The sequence below is a fragment of the Meles meles genome, chromosome 5, assembly GCF_922984935.1.
Source record: "Meles meles chromosome 5, mMelMel3.1 paternal haplotype, whole genome shotgun sequence".
NCBI lineage: Eukaryota > Metazoa > Chordata > Mammalia > Carnivora > Mustelidae > Meles > Meles meles.
The window spans coordinates 134,536,803-134,557,109 of record NC_060070.1 but is presented as its reverse complement, the minus strand read 5'-3'; the positions used below and the strand labels follow the sequence as shown (position 1 = coordinate 134,557,109).

The window sequence follows — 20,307 nt, the reverse complement described above, 5'->3', positions numbered from 1 at the left end:
CGTGCCCTGTGGCCGCATGTGTCTGCTGAGTCCTGTGCCTGGGTGTGCTCCCTCACCCTCACACCCCGTGGCTATCTCCGCCCCGAGTGTTGCTCTGCGTGCCACATCCCCACCCTTCTCAATCTTTTGCTGCTTTTCAGGAAATGTCCCCAAATGCAGCAGGAGTCTGCAGGATAGAACAGGAACCAAGAGGGAGAAAGCAGCATTACAGAAAGTAGAGAGAATTTTTTCACCTTTTGGCTGGATAGTCCTTTCAAGGGGAGGGAGGAAAAAAGGTCTGGAAGTGACAAAGCCTGGTGGAGAGCAGGATGAAGACCTGGGACAGGAGACTGACAGGGACAGCAGTCAAGGGGAAAGGAGAAAGTGGGTGGAAAGGCAAGGGCAGCTTCCCATGGTCCGGAGTTAGAGCATGGTGAGGCGACTTCACGAAGCTGTTCCATTTGTGACCCACGCTATTAGGAATGTCAGTACAACTCTCAGAACTTTTTCCAGATTCTCCCTATCTTACTATCTAGGAGTTTATAGCTATAAAATTCTCAGTTTTTGCCTTGTTGAGATAATAGGATAATAACTGACATCAGTCATTCTTCCAGGCAAAGGCCATAAAGAAATGCAATACTTATGTGTTCTTGCAAAAAAAAAAAAAGAAAGAAAGAAAATGCAGTTTTTACTTAAGCTTACAGAACACTTGGAGAAGGATGAGCATGGGGGAAAAGTTGGGGGTAAATTGTAGTCTACTTTCATAAACTTCTTGGACTTCTGCCCTACCTAAATTGCCAGAATTTAAAACAGAAACGCAGGAAAGCATCTTTGTGATGTTTTCCAGAAGGATCAGATCTTTTACACTTGAGTATTTAGAAACAAGATGCCACTAGGATCACTAACAACCCAAAAGCACCCCTACATGCTGGCTCTCAAAATTAGGAAAGATAATTTACCTATTTTTACTATTCTCTCCTAAAATAAATATGGGATGTGCGATACAGGATACAAGGCGATCGCAGCTGCAGAGAGCAAGCTTGACCCCAGGAAGGCTTGGCCCCACGGTTCTCGGTTCCAAGATAACCATTCACAAACATCTTCAGCAAATTCCTTTCTTAAGGATGCTCAAGGCTTGTAGGAGGAAAGCACGAAGACCAACATCATCCATGAAAAATGGGAATTTTCACTGACATTCCTTTGTATTAGGATGATTGCATTCCCTGGAGTAATTGTTTAAAAGAATAGCTCAGGATAGTATGTTCACTATCTGGAGTGTGGGGATGGTTTCATAGGTGCAGGTCTATGTCAAGGCTCATCAAATTGTACACTTGAAATGAGCAGCTTTTTCTGTCAATTATACCTCAAGAAAGCTGTTCAAGAAAATAAAGAATCAGTGGGGCACCTGGGTGGCTCAGTGGGTTAAAGCTTCTGCCTTCAGCTCAGGTCATGATCCCAGGGTCCTGGGATCGAGCCCTGCATCGGGCTCTCCGTTTGGCAGGGAGCCTGCTTCCCCCCACCCCTTCTGCCTATCTCCCTGCCTACTTGCGATCTCTGTCTGTCAAATAAATAAATAAAATCTTTAAAAAAAAAAAAAGAAAAAAGAATCAAAAAAAAGAAGAAGAAAGAAAAAGAAAAGAAAAGAATCACTCTGAGAAACACACCAGGAGATACCCCCAGCACCGAGTTCTGAGTCTCTAGTTCAGCGTTTCTCTGCAGGCCACTGAATTAAGAGGTCACAGCAGTCAAAGAGCCCAAGCAGGGAAAGCAAAATCCCTGCGGGTGTTTACAACAGAGGGAATGTAAGGCAGGGAACTGGTGGTGTAGACAGTCGCGACAGAGCCAAGCAGCCAAACAGGTTATGAGGAGACGACCCAAATAAATAAAATGGAAAAAAAAAAAAAAATGAGGAGACGACCCATGGACTGGCAGGCGAAGGAAGCCATTTCCAGCCTCAGGAACAAGAGCCCCCGGGAGCCCCGGCGGCAGGTGGACTACAGCAGCCCATCCAAAGAGAGCCGGGCTCACAGCAGGGCAAGTCGCAGCAAGAAAGGCAGCTGCCTGGTGTCCCACCCCGGCTCCACCGAGACGACCAGGGGAAGGATCAAAACTATGACCCTACAATTGCACTGCTGGGTATTTACCCCAAAGATACAGATGTAGTGAAAAGAAAGGCCATCTGTACCCCAATGTTTATTGCAGCAATGGCTACGGTCGCCAAACTGTGGAAAGAACCAAGATGCCCTTCAACGGATGAATGGATAAGGAAGATGTGGTCCATATACACAATGGAGTATTATGCCTCCATCAGAAAGGATGAATACCCAACTTTTGTAGCAACATGGACAGGACTGGAAGAAATTATGCTGAGCGAAATAAGTCAAGCAGAGAGAGTCAAGTATCATATGGTCTCACTTATTTGTGGAGCATAACAAAGAACATGGAGGACATGGCGAGATGGAGAGGAGAGGGAGTTGAGGGAAACTGGAAGGGGAGATGAACCATGAGAGACTATGGACTCTGAAAAACAACCAGAGGGTTTTGAAGGGGTGGGGGGTGGGGGGGGGGATGGATGGGAGGTTGAGGAACCAGGTGGTGGGTAATAGGGAGGGCAGTACTGCATGGAGCACTGGGTGTGATGCCAAAACAATGAACACTGTTATGCTGTAAATAAACAAATAAAAAAAAAAGTGGACCTGGGGGCAGAGGCACCTGAAGTGGACATTAAAAAGCGGCTACAGAGCAAAACTAAATTCAAAGCAAACTTTCTCAAAGCAAATCAGCAGACTTCCTCACTGCTGGGGCTTGACATGCTGATAGACTTGTAAGTCTCAGAGGGGAGGAGGATATAAATGATCTCCATGATCATCTTCTGCAGAACGTTTCGGAAAAGTGGTGTTCCATGAAACACTATTTGGAAAAAGCTGAGCTGGCCAATGGGCTCGCATTTTACAAATAAGGAAAGATATTTTACAAGGAAAGAGACCAAGAAATTCGCTTAAGTGGCTTGACCAAGATATCATAAGAGGGGATGGGACCAAGGCCGGATCACAAACTCAAGCTTCCTAAATCTTGATCATGCACCCTTTCCTGAATTCTACATTGAATTGGCCATAAGCACTTTCCAGCACCATCAAGAAAACGAGCAACTTAACCATTCTAGTGGCCAAGGAGTCATTCTGGTGGTGCAAACCCACTGGAGACCATGGAGACGGTGCACAGTCTGCCGCATTAGGCCAATGGCCAAACAAAGGCACCAACACTGTGAGACAAGAAAAGATGGGAAAGAGGAAGTAAATGCAGGGGAGTGGCTAAATTTACTAATGGGAAGAAAAGGGAAAAGCAAAAGAGAAAGAGGGAAACCAACTTCCACTGGGGACCACCTACATCCCCGAGGCCATGCGGGGGATTACATTACATCTTGTAATGAGGACAAAGGGTGCACGCCTAACAACAGGGGTCAAACACCCTCTATTAAGCAAATGAAATAACTGAGGAGCTGGATTTGTGACAACAGTTCCCAAAACTGGTGTGAGGGAATTCCATACTCCACAGACCCCATAAGAATGCAAAGGCCTGTTCCGTGGCCCCCCTGGGAGAAATGCAACGCTCCAAAGGTCTTTGGCGGGGGCACTTAGGTCCTCTTCACTATCACCTACCCTGAGTCTTAGTCCTACCTTGTGGTATGATTTTACTAGGGCTCAAGCAAGCGTCTATCTTACCAGCGGGTTACTTAAACCACAGCACATTCCAAGGCAGAAGTTACACGCTCAAGCTAAATTTCTCAAGCCCACTGATATTGCCATAGCCTCAAGATCTCCCCTCTTTTTGAGAGGTTTCTGTGGGGGTGACAGATGGGGGGGCGGGGGATATAGATAGAATTTGGTGAGAAAACACTCCACTAAAATGGAGAGTTGCAGGAAGAGAACTGAGGAGAATTTATGAAGTGTGTCACCCGTACAATGCTTGTTTAAAAAAGGGGGGGGGGAGGGGAGAAAATGGCCACAAGTTCCCAAAACACCTCAAATGAATTGCTATTTGTTCAAGGCAATCTTTTAGCGCTATCATGTTATTTGCTTATTTACCATTAATCTGGGTAGCCCCATCTCCTAGAAAAGGCTTCAAAGCAAATAAGCCTAATCTATATATCACTTACAAAGACCTCTGGGTGGATGGAGTCTCTATTTAGCGTTAATCTGATCTAAACAGTCTCTCCTGAGGAAACCTTGTAATTTCCCCTGATCCTGTCTCTAGGGCCCATAAAACATATTTTTGTGTGCTTCTTGATCCAAAGGCGTACTAAGTTCTAGTAGGTTTTCAGAAAGGAAGGAAAACTATTTCATCCCTCCCCTAACCACCCCTCCCCCAAATTTCAATAATTTACAAGCACAGAATTCCTATAATTCTTGTTCATTCTTCAGGCTTCTTTGACCCCCCCCCCCCCAATCCTGCCGAGCATGGATCAAACAGGGCACAAGCCAGGCCCAGGGAGAAATTTAATCGCTCATATCTCTGCCTAAAGGATTGTCTAGGTGCTATGGTAACAGACACCTCAATGAAAGTATGTGGAGGAAAAAAGATTTTTAAACTCCCAGACTTTAAAAAAAAAAAAAAAAAAAGGTGGGGGAGGGATTTGTACTGGATTTGGGGTCAACACACAGAAGCACAAAATCAGGTCCACAGAGTTCATTGAAATTATTTATATGCCAATGTGGTAAGACCACAGAGACAAAACAGTCTTCAACAAAGGCATTTTCTTTTTCTCCCCACAAATTCTGCCTGTTTTGAATTTTCATATCCCCATTGATTTTTCTGGGTATGTGTACAGCTTCTCCACAGAGGAGTTTTGGGGCAGTGAAAGGACTCTGTGTGATACTGTAATGATAGATTTATGTCCTCGAAAAGCAGTCCAAAGCCAGGGAACACAGGACATCAAGAGTGAACCCTAAGGTGAACAATGAACTCAGGTAATCAAAGTAGATTTTTCAAGTATAACAAATGTACCACTCAGGTGTGGAATGTTGACAGCAACCGAGGCTATTGTTATGGGGCCGGAGAGTATAGGGGAAATCTCTTGATCTCCCATTCAATTATGCTATGGACCTAAAACTGCTCTTAAAAAAAAAAAGTACTTTTCTTTTTAATGCACAACGTCTCTGTTAACTTACTCAGACAAGCAGGGGTTCAAATAAAATCTGGAAAATAAAAATTAAAAAAAAAAAACAAGTCAAATAAAACCCTTAGTCCCTGATTTTATACTTTACAAAGCTCTGTCTTCAGAGTATTGAAATGTAATTCATAGATTTGAAAGTGGGGAGAGAAAATAACTAGTGTCGGGGATTTAAGCAAGCCCACTTATAAAAAAAAAATCTTCCGACCTAATCAGCACATAAAATAGCTCACACCCATCATAGGGTTAGCTCATGCTTTGCTGATACACGAATCAGAATTTTTTTTGCCAGCCCATGTTCGCGTACAGGAAACCAACAAGACTGTAAACACAGGAACAACAATCAACACACACAGATGTCTAAGGCTAGAAGTCACATTCTGAACAAGGTGAAAAGGGTAAGTGGCCGAAGAGTCATAATAAGGATCAAGGCGGATATCAAAGTTCAGTGTGTAGAAGGCTCAGGGCTTGGCTCTGTCCTGGAGACACTGTTTTCTGCCTGCAGTCAAAGTCACGTCCCGGCGCTCACCAACCCCTCCCCCACGGAGCTCTCTGATGATGAGAAAACAATCTGAACATAAAATCAGCAATACGCTGCAAGGACATTTCAGGCCTAGGACAATCCCAACCTACCCAGCAGGATCAGTCATCAAGGGCGTATACCCAGGAAGCTGAAAGTCAGGAAGGCTCTCCCACTCGGAACCAGAACCTCATTCTGCAAAAATGTTTGAAAGGGAGTCTTCTATCCGGTCATCTGGGACTGGGTTAGAGATAACAAGACCATGGGGACCCATCAAGGAATTACCTGATGTCATTTAGATATCACTTCTATTCTGGACCCAATCATTTTAATAATGGACGAGGGAAGGGCAGGAAGAGAATCCATGCCTGCGGACCTCAGTGGAACAATGCCACTCATGGCAACCTGGTTTCAACTCACTTTCAGAGCAGAGAATAATTCTTTGGGGTGCACAGTGCTTCTGCATGCCAAACAAGGGGATATTTATAGATAGGCACAGCTTTTTCTTTTCCAAAAGCAGAGTTCTAGGAGCGAATGCTACCCACAAGGAGAAAACCCACAAAATTCCAGATCTGGGCTTCCCCACCTCTCACCCAGGGCAGGGCTCTTGCAGGCTTTTGTAATTTCTCCTTAATTATCCACTCCTGCCCGACCAATGGCTCTGTAGCCCTATTCCTCTGATGCATGAGGACCTCTCTGTGATTGTCCCTCAGCCTTAAGATAGAACATCAATGAGGAGAAAATGGTCCTGAATAAATCAAACAAAGTTAACTACAAACATCAATGATCAGATGATATGCAAAAAAAAAAAAACTTTAAATTTCTAAATTCTATGATCTGTGGATAACAAATTTAATAGTAATCCTAAACTTCCTATTAAGGATAGTGAAACTCTGCTTTAAAATGGGGTGTCAGTGGCTTGGGCATGTTTTCCCAGAGAAAACAATGTTACGGAAGGGAGCTGGGTCCCCAGCCAGCTCCAGAGTCTAACTTTACACATAAAGGAATGATACAGTACATATTTACAGTGGAAAATAAAAATAGAGAAAAGAATCTTTTTGGCTGAGGATTTTATTTACTTGAAAGAGAGAGAGATCACAAGCAGGGGGAGGGGTAGAGGGAGAAGCAGACTCCCCACTGAGAGGGGAGCCCAAGGACCCCAGGATCATGACCTGAGCCGAAGGTAGACGCTTAACCGACTGAGCCATCCAAATGCCCAAGAACGTTATTGTCAAAACACTAGTAACCGAACAAAATAAGCAGTCAGCTTCAGCGAACTACAGTTTCTTATTTCTAACGCTTCCAGTGGAAGACCAGCAGGTACAACTGAGTTCTGAGAATTTCTGGTACTCAAAAACTTCATAAGGGTGATGGCCCTGTCTCTTTAGTGAGTCTATAGATTTCATGACCTTGAGAATGGTTTTCCTTCTCCTCAATATAATGGTCACCACTTGTCTATGTTCCAGGCAAGACAGGAGCCATTTTCTGGCTTACCTGTTTCCAGAGGGCAAGAGTTGGAAGGGAACATGGCCAGCCAAGGTGTTAGAAAGTAAGGGTGTTTATAAGAGGAGAGAATGCACTTGAATAAAAGCAGCTGAGCTCTCATGATGAAAAGACAGAAAGGAAGAGGCACACTATGCCCCACACTGGGCCCTGGGTGACACCCTGTGGCCAAGGCAGCCATGTTACCTGGCACTTGGTTGGGTTGGGCCATGGCCACAAGGAGGATGGGGACAGAAAGGTTAATGTGTAACAGCTGTTCACCTACATGAGGACTCTCAATTGTTCATCTCTCAGGGAGTTGCTACATTGATTTCTCCTTTTACTTGGGTATTTCTGGAAGCTTCTAGTCAGGAACACAGTTGTCTGATTAAATTCCCTATTGCCTGCTTTCCTTCCCACCACTGGAAGCACCAAAGAATAGGAGGTGACTAAAATTCGAACAAGAGGAGGAAGGGGGGAAAGGCAGAACGAGGTTCACGACAGAAAGCTGTACTGGCTTTCTATGAAGGGGGAAAAAAGCATTCTATGGACTAATGCATTTTCACATACTGAATGGGAGACAGAGAGTGATGGACAGTTGTGAAAATTTAGAGAATGCTGGTGAATCATCCAAGAAATTTTATGTTGTTCGTGCTCTAACTCAGTTCCTTCAACAGAGGGTGAGGCAGGACGACAGGGCGGTCATCTTGGAGAGTCTGCTAGCCACCTTTGATGCCCAGCATGCACCCACCCACCCCCAGATTCAAGTAAAGTATTACTTTGAAATCCAACATTAAAGTCACTCAACTCTGAAAATAGCAACGGCATATTGAGTAAAGTTCTGAACCTTGTTGTCCTGCTCCCTTCCCCCAGCCACAGATTTTTTTTTTCTATCAGTAAGAATCCTTCCTCCATGCTAATCAGAGGTAAGCTCTTAAGTAGAGGAACTAAGCATGATTCAGCACATTTAAAAAGGATTTATACCCATTCTTAGAAGGACAACCAGAGGAAACACCATTTCAAGTCTAAACAATGATATCTGCTTGCCCTTTGATCTGAGTTTAAGGACACTTTGTACAACTTTTTTTTGCTGTTGAAATACCACTGAATTTCACATTTACTATTCGAAATTTCTTTAGAACATCCACCGTTCCTTTGAACCACACTCCAACCAAATTCTCCAAATTATATTTGCTGTGAGTAGCCTGCAGGCAGGGATTTATTTTCTGCTAACAAAAATCTTCGTTAAGTAGAGGCAACCCCCATGAAAAATAGTACCACTGATCCCTATGTTTATGAGAAAAAGACAGTATAGTGTATCTGGTTACAAATACAAGTAGGGAGGATTCCATTTTTCTTCTAATTTATGTTTCCCAAGGGTAATTTTGTTCAGAAGATTGCCAGTATTTTTAGTACAATAAGTTTCTTGTTACTTGTACTAATACACACTGATCCCCTTTTCTGAGCATATTTTGAGTTATTTCATTTTTACCCTAGCATCTAGAGATCAACACTTCATTAATTCAAAATAAATGAAGTCTGAAATGCAGAGATTTAAAGAAACCTTTCCACTACTCTCAAGGGTGATGCACATTAGAAATATACATATGGGTAACTAATTTAAAAACAGGTATATTAATAAAGTATTGTGGTGTACATCAGATACCATTAACCCAGACGTCTTTGACTTCATAGAAATCAGGTATGCCATTTCTAAGTGATCAGACCTTCCAGACTAGTGAAATACGAATTTTAAGTGAAGGATAGATAGGTCTTTTTCATCAATTCAATCTTTATTAAACATCCTTCCATGTGCTCAGCATAATATTAAGATGTAGGCTTCAATGGTGGATAAAGCCTGGTTGCCTTTTGAGGCTGCCACCCAGAGAGGGATGACAAGTGAGTAAGCAAATTCTAAAGAAAAAAAAAATACACATTCTTTTTGTGATCTGTTGCACCCAGGAAAAGCAGCAGCATTCTGTGATGGTAAAGAATGGGTAGGGACGGTTGAGAAGGGTCTCTAAGAAGGCGAATTTTAAGACCTAAACGATATTTCAGGATACTTCTCCAAGGTCCCCAAATTGGCAGGCCTGCTTATTAGACTGCCAAGACATTTGCAGCATTAACAAACAAGTAGAAAATGGCATCTGGGGCCCCGACTGAATGCACCCCGCGCACCAGCCTGTCAGCGCTAAGGAGGTTACACATGTCCCGCCTATTCACACAGAGAGAGTTTCAAACAGTCAACATCAACATCAAACAGCCAGCATTTGGGATATGTGGGAGAAACTTAATTCTGTTGATTCTACTTCCTGGAATCAAGCTGAGAGGGCTCAGTGTGTTTCAGATGTATTTCATGAGTAAATTATTCTCCCTTATGTGTGCGTGTGTTGGGGTGGGGGGGGTTACAACTATGTATCACTTTCTCTTATACTTTCAGTTTATTTATGTAACTACCAGGTATAAAAGTAGTTGAAAACATGTATCTTTCTGCAGGTTCTTTAATGAGTCAAGTAATACAGCCTGCTAACCTGCCATGGAGGTGGAAATCAGCAGAATGCTCCCAACATCCTAAGCAATTACTTTCTTCAAATCAACTGTCCTTAGGCTCAGAGCCATGATAATCAGATTTTATCACATTTTAGCCTCTCGTTCTGAAATCCTCTTTCCTACTGCTAAATGAGTTAGGATTAAATAGAACTGTGGGACTGGCAGGTGGCATGGCTTGTGACTTGGATTCTACTTGCCTGAAGGTTCCCCGCCCCCCCAACTGCCCATGTGGAGTCCTGGGCTAGACCTACAGACAGTGACAACACAGAGTCAGAAAGCCCAGCACGATGACAGGAGGGGCCTGGGGCCGAGTTTCCCACCCAGGAATCTCTTCCAGTTCCACATCAGCCCGTCCCAAGCCTGAGATGACACGCCTGTTGAATTCTCTTGGAAATTTTTCGGTGTTTGTTTTTTGGACCTTGAAGTTTCCCTTATGAGAAATGTAAGTTAGATCATCACCTTAACAGGATTAGTTGACAACCAGCTTCAAGCAGTGTGACTCAGAACCACTGTGTACCTGCAGACCAAAAAGGTCAGACAAGCAAGGAACGAGGAGAATGTAGAGGTCTTTAAACACAGTAAATGTCACCATCGTTTACAAACTTTGCCTCAAGCCAACTCTAACAATTTCAAATACCACCTCAGGCAGTGGCTCCTGAACACTGGACCCACATGAGCAATCCCTAGAACTATGGACACCTGGCTTCCACCCCACACATTCTGGTTTCATTGATACAGGGTACCGCCTCAGCATCTGGTTTTTTAAAAGCCCCCCCCCCCCGCCCCCCAGGGTGACTGTAATGTGCAGCAACGTTTGGGAGCCACTGACATAAGGAAGCATTGCTCCTGATCTCTTACTGGGATGATCTGATTTCCTTCAGACGTTAGCATGTCAGTGTTTCTTGACCGTGGTGGCACATTAGAAAAACCAAAGATACGTAAAAGATGCCAGAGCCCACTCTCAAAGACTCTGACTTAATTGCTCCAGGGAGCAGCCCCAGTATCCCTTTAAGTGTCCCCAGGTGATGCTAATGGACAGCCAAGGTCGGAACCGTGGACTAAGCCCAGGCACCATTCTCTGGAGACTGTAAATGATTCTCAGTGAAAGAGCCAGAAGGACCCTTTGTCCTCCACTTTGTCCAGGTTGGGACTACCCCAAGAGCCAATAAAACGTCTCCCCAAGGCTGTCAGGAAACAGAGGAGGCAGATGGAATAGGTGGAATTCACTAAGCCAGAAGCAACAGAAAAGAGGAAGAGCGCTGGCCCTCCGCGCTACCCCTCCCCTCCCCACAAGCAGACTGTATTGACAGCTATGAGAGTCCTTAGAATGTTTCCTGGAGGTGCCTCAACCTTGGCTTTGGTTCCAATCAATGATGAAAACTCTTACCCAATCAGAACTCCTGGCACTGTAGTAGCAAGACTGGCAGGCCTTGAGCCTCCGCTCCCTGTGAGATTCTGTTTCATGAATTTCCCAGGAGGATTTCCGTACCAGTTGGATGCAATCGGACCTCCCTCTTGAGCCCTTGCTCCTTCCTTCCCCCAAATCCCAGCAGAGTTGAGAATCATCTCATAGACGTATTTGTAAAGAACTCGCTGAACGATCTTACATAGTAATCATTCAAGCAAATAATGTCCAATGACAGACATCTTTGACGTGGCTTTGACAAGTGTCTGGTAACCCACTTTGGGGCCTGGGCAGGGCCACACGTCTCACACGGGAAAGGAAGTCCGCGGAGACCCACCCCTGACGTGGCTACGGCGCCCCCATTTCTGCCCGCGGAGAACGTGTCCCCTACATCCCTTTGTCTACGCCAAGCTGAGTGAGTCAGTTTATGAATGAAGAGTAGCACAAATCAGAGGCACTGATCCTGAAAAAAAAAAAAAAAAAAAAAAAAAGTCTTGCCTACACCATTCTCATTTACAAATGAGAAAACTCGGGGAAAAAAGGCTATGTGACTCGGTCCGGGTTTGCCACAGAACATTTGTGGCGGAGCCCGATTTAGCCGCCCTTGAATTTCCATTCTGTTGCCTGGCAACCAGTTCAGACCAGCTCAGCGCCCAACCCCGGCCCCTAACCCGCACCCTTTCTCTGCCCGTGCAGCTCGGGCAGCAGTGATCGGGAGTTCAGCCTTTGGGGGCACCGGCCAAAGGCATGTGAACTAAGATCCTGGATGGGTTACCCCAACTGGGCTGGGGATCCGGTCCCAAACCCACACGAAACCCGTCTGGCATGCCTTCCGAGGTTCTTTTGGCACCTTCCTCTGCAACCCTCCTCCCCCAATTCCATGGATACCACTTAACACAATCGCGTCAAGTTTCCAAAGTTCTCAGTTGCTATCAGACTCCCTAAAAATCCCGGTGGAGGAACTGGCACTCAGAGATTTAAGGGTGCAAAAGAAATCAGGCGGGGAAAGAGTGCTGAAGACTTCTCTTTCCCAGATGGCTACACTCGGGCGGGACTTTCTGCTCAAATCGAGTTAACCTGCCCGGGCATTATTGGAAAAAGCGCGGAGGACGCCCGGACGCCGCAGTCAGAAAGCCCCAAGGCCCGGCACGCCCCATCCCGCCCGCGGCGTCCGGCAGCCCCAGCGCGCAGCCAGGCGGGAGGCGCGGGGAAGCGCACGTGCAGCCCACCCCGCCGCAGGTGACGGGAGCGCAGGCCGCCTGCCCTGGTGTCCCCGCTGCGCCTGCAGCGCCCGCGTGCCAGGGTCTCCTCCACCCTCTCGCTTCCTTCCCCGGGCCCAAGAGACCGTTATGGGGAGAGTGTTTTCGTCGTTAGGCTACCCAGATCCTTACCCAGGTTCACAAAGCTCATGACCATGTCCGCGTCGTTGAGGAAGGCGCTGTCCTGGGCGCTCGTCAGTGGGGACGCGCCGCCGCCCGGTCCCGCGGCCAGGAGGCTCTTGCCGTTGACCCGGGGCACCGCGCCTGGGGGCGGCTGTCGGCGCTGGGACAAGCCGACCCCTCCGCGGGGCCCGTGCTGCCGCCTCTCCTCTCCCGACGCCCAGTCCTCCTCGTCGTCCGCGGCCAGGGCGTTATACAGATCCAGCATGAAGAGGGGCGCAGATTTTAGCCGCCCGGGAGGGGGGTCCCCACGAGGCTGCTGCTGAGGGAGCGCAGCGGGCTGCGGCTGCTGGAGGCCGTGCAGGGGCCGGGGCCGGTGCGGGAGCCCCAGCACCGACAGGATCTCCTTCTGCATCTCGCGCTTCTCGTGCGTCTTGAGCCGCCGGTAGAGGAAGCCGGAGGAGGAGGACTGCGGTGGCGGCGGCGGCGGCTGCTGCTGCTCCGCGTGGCCCCGGCTCCCGCCGTCCCCCAGCAGCGCCCCCCCGCCGGCGGCGGCGGCGGCGGCGGCGGCGGGCAGGGGCGGCCGAAGCGGCGGGGGCCCGCAGCAACTGCACAGCAGCCCCCACCACCAGCACAGCCACTGCGCCCTCCGCCCCAGCATCCCCGCCCGGCCCGACTGGCCCCGCGGGCCCCGCGAGGCGTGGAGCGGCGGAGCGAGGCGGGAGCGCGGCCGCTGTGGCCCTTGGCGTGAGCAGCCCCCGCCACCTCTCGGCGGGCTCGCTTCCCCTTCCTGGCCCTCAGTCCTTATCTCTCATCGTCCTCTGGGGCGCCCCCAGTTGCCCAGGCTGGAGGGGAGGCGAGGGGGGAGATCACGCGGAGAACCGCTCGGAGGGGAGCCCCACACTCCGGCGCAGGTCTCTAGAGGCGCAAGGTCCAGGCCAGGTGCGTCCGAGTCCCCGCTGCGCTGCAGCCGGCGCCCTCGCCCCTGGGCGGGTCACAGCGCGGTCACTCCCGGGCCTCGCTGCCCGCGCACGTGCGTTGTCCCGCGCCCTCCTCGGCGGCTGAGTGGGAGTCGGGGCGGCGGGGAGGCTCACCAGCTGGGGGAGATGCCCGGCATCATCCTCGCGCACGCCTCTCCGTGGCTCGCACAGCCGCCGAGAAGTTTACTCTGCCGTGGGGCCCAGGCTGCGGCGACACGGCGTCCCGAGATGCCAATCTTCTCCGCGAGGCTTAACTTCCTTCCCGCTCACAAACTCCGCGCCCCTCCGCCCTCGGGCACTGTCGCTGCCCCGCAGAATCTCCGCGCGCTGCTCGAACCCCCAAGGGGAGGCGGCAAGGATCTTGCTTTCCGTTTAGAGCTCTCCCGCCTGCCCCGCAAACATCGCTCGCAGACAGGACGGGAGGGAACAGGACCCGCGCGCGGAGCAGGGACCGAGGCAACGGCGCGGGAATTCGGAGTCTCCCGCCTCTCGGCGCTGCGCTCCCCGCAGCGGCCAACGTGGGCTTTCTGGTGCGCGTCTCGCTCAGGTACAGCACTCCAGCCCCCGAGAGTCCCTGCCCTCTTGGGTAACAGACAGCTTGGCAGCCAATGAAGAGGCAACCCTCGCCTGCATTTAAAAAGGCCCGCCCCCTTCTTTCACCCTCCCTCTCCAGGGAGGCGTGCCTCGGCCGCGCGTAGGTTTCAAGCACAGAGAATTCTTGGAGGCACCCAAAGTAGGCGCGAGGTAGCAAAGGCAAAGAGGTCATCGCTAGTAAGGACGATCTAATCAACACCCCAATGTAAGCCTGTCTCTTTTACAATCGCGTAAAAGGCCCGCATTGATGATTTAACTAAAAAGCCAAATCAATGCCACCTGTATTTACAGAGGAACAGCAGGAGTAGTTTCTAGTACTTGGTGTCTCTTGACGGCTGTAATAGAGGCAGACTCCTGACTCTAAGGCAGCGAAGTTGGGACACACCCTCCAAGAAGCTGCTCACAAACAGGCCACAAAGAGGGCAAAATGTAAACCGGAGCCGGTGTCCTGGGGATTTGGGGCCAAATCCCTTAATTTATCTCTTCAGATCAGCTTTGGTTTGGCTTCTTAAGCTAGCACCTTAAAGAAAATGGGTAATTAGGTAATATAGTAGCCACCCGCTACTTTTCTTGGAAATATTTCCGTGCTTCTCCAGGTTTTCTGTTAACTTTTCATTTTAATGTTTTGTTATACAATAGAGCTTTCATGATGCTAGATAGATAAAACTTGGGGAGAGGTGGTATAGAAAATTCCTAATCAAGGTGCTTGGCATGTTCCCATTCAGGGTAATAGGGGTGCCGAAAAGTTGCCGGCAGCGTTAGACAAGATCAAGCGTAGAAGACACAGTGTACAGGCACACTTCTCAGTCACAGAGAGGGACACCTCTACCCAGACACCACCACCATCGGCCATTCAGGATGCAAAGCCACCTGCTCTCATACTATCCAAGAATGCCCAGCAATCTACAGAGCCTACAAACAAATTCACTTAAAACACTAGGACCTTTTACTTGGTGAAAAGTGTGCAGGTTAGAAAATAAAACCTTCACTGACAGTCTTAGTTCACAGAGTCCAAGGCATTTCTGAGCCAGTCTGAAAAGATATAAACTGTGGGATTCATGGACTTATGAGATCATGGGGTTTCTGCTGATCGAAATCTGATAAGCATTTCTGTCTTATTTCAAGGGATCTATTTTTCACAGGGAAGTGTCTTCACCTCCCCCCCACCCATTGGACTGCTCTTTCTGGCTCTCAGCTCAGACACAGTGATCCTTTAGTCTTTAATTCTACAAATTTAATTTCTTACCTCAGATTTGCTTCTACGCGTGAAGTCTTTAGTCCTACAAAGTTCTGAAGCCACTGACCTAGCGTAACACAGCTTCAGGAACACAGAAGACAGGTCTTGAGCAGGGATTCTTTCCTTGTGAAAAGAAAATATCACTCTTGGTCTGGCACGCCAGGATTCTTAGAATTCAAAAGACTCCATCACTTCTTTCTTCTCTATGGGACTTGTTTGGGCATAAAAAATCACTGCAGTGCATAAAATCACAGAAGCCAAGAGTCCTGATCAAAAGATCTGAAATCTTTGCAAGTAAGTGTATGTAGACTTCCTGCCAAGATCCTTCTCCCTTTGCAAATGCAGTCACACCTTCATCTTAAGACCTCTAGTGATACAGAAGCAGACTAAAAGCATCTCCAACCTTTTAGGGCAAAGGGAAAGCTCTGAAAAACTGTAAAACCCTGAGCGTAGACAAGGGCACCTGGGTAGGACTGTGCTGTTGAAAACACAAAAATAAGTTGTGACCCATCTATTAGATATGCACGTATTAACTATGCACATAGGAACAAGTGGAGAACACACACAGGCGTACACACATACCATCTTCCCCTTTTCTTAAATACTTGGTTAGAAGTAGATGAACCTTGTGACATGGGTCAAAAATGGCACTTAATGACTCTATATCAAGCATCTTAGCAACAGCCCTGATTCAGGTCGACCATGAGCCTCCCATCCCCATCAAGAGGGCCTCTCAGTTCCTGGGGAGGAATAGTGCTGGAGAAAGGAGGTGTTGAGGGTGCCCCCGAAGACGAACACAACAGCACACAAGTCTTGTAAGAGCCAGAGGGAAAATATGTGAAATGCAACATGACAGTGATCATAAGGGACATTCAACTGAGGGCCACAAAAGAGGGTGTGCTCTCCTCGTGTCCCCACCACTCCCAACAGGAGCACATTGTTGGCTGGAAAACATTAGGAGACCCCCTTGGTCTGGATATTGGGGCAAAGGGGGATAAAGAGATGCAGTTCTCAAGTTTTTGCAACCTCATAATCGGGACCTCTGCTTTTCCAAGACAGCTGGAATCCTGGGTGGCTAAGAACCTCTAACCCACGACCTCCCCCACTCCCCGCTTCTCTGACCCCTCCCCAGCACCCCCTGAGAAGTCTCGGAATGCTGGACAAAGTCCAGATGTAATTCCGGAGGGATGGGGTGAAGGGAGAGGAGCTGGCTTTGAAGTCTGCTGGAAATGTGGGACCAGACTGGAGAAAAATCAGAGGTAACTTCGCCCCCTGCAGGACGCGAAAATATTACCTCCCCTTCCTCTGCACCCGGAACAAGCTTCATTAAGTTCTCTGTATGTGACTCCAAAACATCTGGGTGGAAAGAGGAGGAATTCGGTCAAGAAGCCGGATGTGGGAGCCAATCCACATCAAACATCTGGTTGCTTGGCTGACATCTCATGCAGATGGCCTTCAGTTTTCTGGAAATAGGTTGCCTGTCCCACTCCCGCCCATTTAATGAAGGAATGAGGAACCCCTCACCATAAAGCACAGGTTTATCCCGACTTCAGTGACGCTGAGGGGAGGGTGAGAAGCCCATCCCTAGGTGTTATTAATGCACAGGGTAATTCACACAACAAATTCTTTAAAACAGAAGTTCTTCTTGTTTCTTTTATGAGGAGTTCTGTTATACATTTAAAATACACATCGTCAAATGATTTCTATTTTTAAAAGATGCTGTTTATTAATTTAAATATCCTATACTCCACGCTTCCTTTGGAATTATATTGTTACCAATAAACTGCAATTACCGCCTTTGGTTTTGTCCGAAATCACACATTGTCCCCTCTCAACGGTCTTGCAAATGCAGGAAGGCTGCGTTTAGAATGAATGTGTCACAACCCATGTTGTTCTTGTGTCAAAAAAGCCTGAGGTCCAGTCACCTTGAATCCTTGGAAAACTCCACTTCAAACACTACATTTTAATCTCTAATATTTGTGTGAGGATTTTATTATTTCTTAATATTAATTTCAAAATAGAATAATATGCTCTGATTTCAAAAATACCGATTTGGAGTTGAGGGAAGAGGAAATACGGTGAGTAAATGTTTGCAGAGTGCGAGAGATGAAAATTTGAGAGTTAAATATTGCTTCTGAAAGCTACACCTATAGGGCAACCTTCAAAACACGTGTCTCATCCAAAAGTCTGTGCTAGCAGTTATATTCACTCACACTTTCCTTCCTCTGTCAACTATTCAAAAATGCTGGGCATTCACACTTCAAAATATCATTCGAGCCATCATATTTTCCTACTCGTGAAGGACATCTGGTGGCAAAGTGAAAAACTAATACATAAATCTGTTTCCAGAGATTTTTTTTTCCACACCGTAACCCAAATGGCAAATCTGTTACTTGTGTGTACTTTCCAATTTTTGGCCAAGCTCAGATCTTTATCGTCCTAGGATTTAGGCGGTCTACATAATATTAAGCAACAGAGTCTTCAGAAACATCTGAATGATTAAATGGTTTTTAAATGTTTCATTGGATAAAGGACATGTGCAGACTGAGTCTTAATTTTTTTTTAACTGAGCAAAACAATGCTTAAGACATTTCCATGACTAGTTCTACTATCCCTGAAGAGTTCTGTTCCAAGAAATCATCGGACACTTGGCCCTCCTGGGGAGGGCCTGAGGCTCCACAGCCCGGGCTGGCCTCAGAGTTTCACTCCATTCTGTGGTCCTCTTTGTACCCCATGTCCTGGATGTGTCTCTTTTGCAACTGGGAGGCTCCATGAAAATATGACATTATCATGCTGCACTGTAAGCAATGGTGTTGAGGACCGGGGAAAACCACATTGCCTGGGTAAAATCAGATTGAAGTAAAAGCCAAGACCATCTTTAAAAGAAGAAGAGAGAGTCTAAGAAGACGTGCACCAATGGGAAGGCAGATGTTGACACTAATCACCCAGACTTCATTCATTCATTCATTCTTTCAACAAATATTCGCACACCTAGTATGTGTCGGGCAGTCCAAGATCCCTGCCCTCATAGATTCAGATGAACAATCAATGAGACAACTAAGAAAATATACTATGGTAGGCAGGATGCTGTCTCCATAATTCTTGCCTGTAGGGTTACACCTGCAAATATGTGACCTTATGTGGCAGGTGGAATTAAGATTGCGAAACAAGTGGTGATAAATTGGGAAGATTTTTCTGGATTATCCAAGTGGGCCTAATGTAATCACTAGGATCCTTAAAAGCAGAAAAGAAAGGCAGAAGAGATGTAGCAGCCTGAGAGGGACTCAGTCTGTCTTTCCTGGTTTTGTGGGTGAAAGGGCACAAGCCCAGAAATGCAGGTGCCTCTAGAAGCTAAGTGAAAACCTTAGCCAACAGCTGGCCAGAAAAGAGTGACGGTTTTGACTCTGAATTCTGTCTAAAATGTGAACAAGCCTGGAAGTGGATTCTCATCCAGAGATTCCCAGACAAGAGCGCCTAGCCAGTTGACAGCTTGATTTTGGCCTGGTGGGACCAAGGGCAGAGAAAGTAGCCAAGCCTAACGGACTTTCAATCTACGCAATTATGGGATAAGTTTGATTGTTTTAAACCACTACGTTTGTGATATTTCGTTTCCCAACAGTGGAAACTAATATGTATATAGTATTTTGATAAGTGCTGTGGGAAAAAAAAATCAAACCAAGAAGAGGGGGCAGGAAGTATGTGGGTGGTCACCTGACAAGTCTTCACTGAGAAGGTAGCACTTGCATAGAGGTGTGTCACAATAAAGAGAGCCAGTCATTATGATACCTGGAGAAAGAGCTTCCCCAGCAGTGAAAACAGTAAGTGCAAAGGCACTGAGGCAGGGACACATATGGTAAATATGAGGAAGAAAAAGGAGCCAGTAAGGCTAGGGCGGAGGAAATGAGAGGGGATACTAATAGGAACTTATGACAGAATACGAAGAAGGGTGGGAATTAGAGGCCAAGATGGCATAGGGCCCTGGGCATCCTTGTAAAGGATTCAGATTTCAAAAAAAAACAGAAGATGGACAAATCTCACAAAGCTGAGAGGACTCCAGAAGCAAAAGAATACATACTGTAATTCTACTTATGTGAAATTCAGAAATAGACCATACTGACTAAACTAATCTAATTCTACTTATGTAAAATTCAGAAATAGACTATACTGACTACTCTAGATGCCAAGTTAGTGGTTACCTTTGGGGAGAAGAGTAGGAATAACTATTGAATGAAACCAAAGGGAGGTTCCCAAGAGTTGGCCTATTTCTTTTCTTGGATGGTGGTTACACAGGAGTGGTCAATTTTGACAATTCACTGAGTGGCACACATATGATTTGTACACTTTTCTGTATATATTTTGTTATACTACAATAAAAAGGTTTGACTAAAAAACAATCAAGGGCCACTACCACCACCACCAACGACATCAACAAGGACAAGCACAAGAAGGAGGGTCATTGGATGGTTTGGAAAAGAGTGACATGCGCCACCTTAAATTTTAACAGAGCCTCCCAAGCCACTGTGTTGAGAATGTTCTACAGAGGGGCCAGGCCAGAATCAGGGGGACTAGGAGAGAAATTATCATTAATAGTCAGGTGGGAGATAATGGTGGCTCCTAGGGGACCTCAGATGGAAGCAATGGAGAGAGAAAAGTGGTTGGATTCCAGACATATTTTGGAGGTAGACCCCAATGCCAATTGCATGGAAAAACAAGTCATGCCAACAGTTTCTTCCCTTGTATGGCGCCAGCAAAGCGTGGCTTCCCCTATTGCACAAGGCCTGGGGCAGCAGTGGGAATTTGCTGTGGGTGGAGGAGAAGAGCATTCATGTTCTGGCGACTGTGGGTTAATACGCTGATGGATCAGGAGTGGCCTGAGGGATCTTAAATAACCCATCTCCATCAGCATCCCTGTTACAAAAGACGATCAGAATGAACAGTATGTTCTCAAGAATAGCTTCGAGACAAGTTCCCTAACAGGCTTGCAGCAAGATTCCCTATTTAGTAATAGAAC

General features: G+C 47.0%; 1 protein-coding gene across 1 annotated transcript in view; it reads right to left on the bottom strand.

Moving 5' to 3' along the window:
• BMP6 (bone morphogenetic protein 6) overlaps positions 1–13,987 on the bottom strand; it is a 149,943-nt gene extending 135,956 nt beyond the window's left edge. The window contains exon 1 of the mRNA XM_046004657.1: positions 12,498–13,987. Coding sequence (XP_045860613.1) covers positions 12,498–13,146 — 649 coding nt within the window. The 5' untranslated portion in view covers positions 13,147–13,987. The remainder of the gene's footprint in view (positions 1–12,497) is intronic.
• Positions 13,988–20,307: the final 6,320 nt, after the last annotated feature.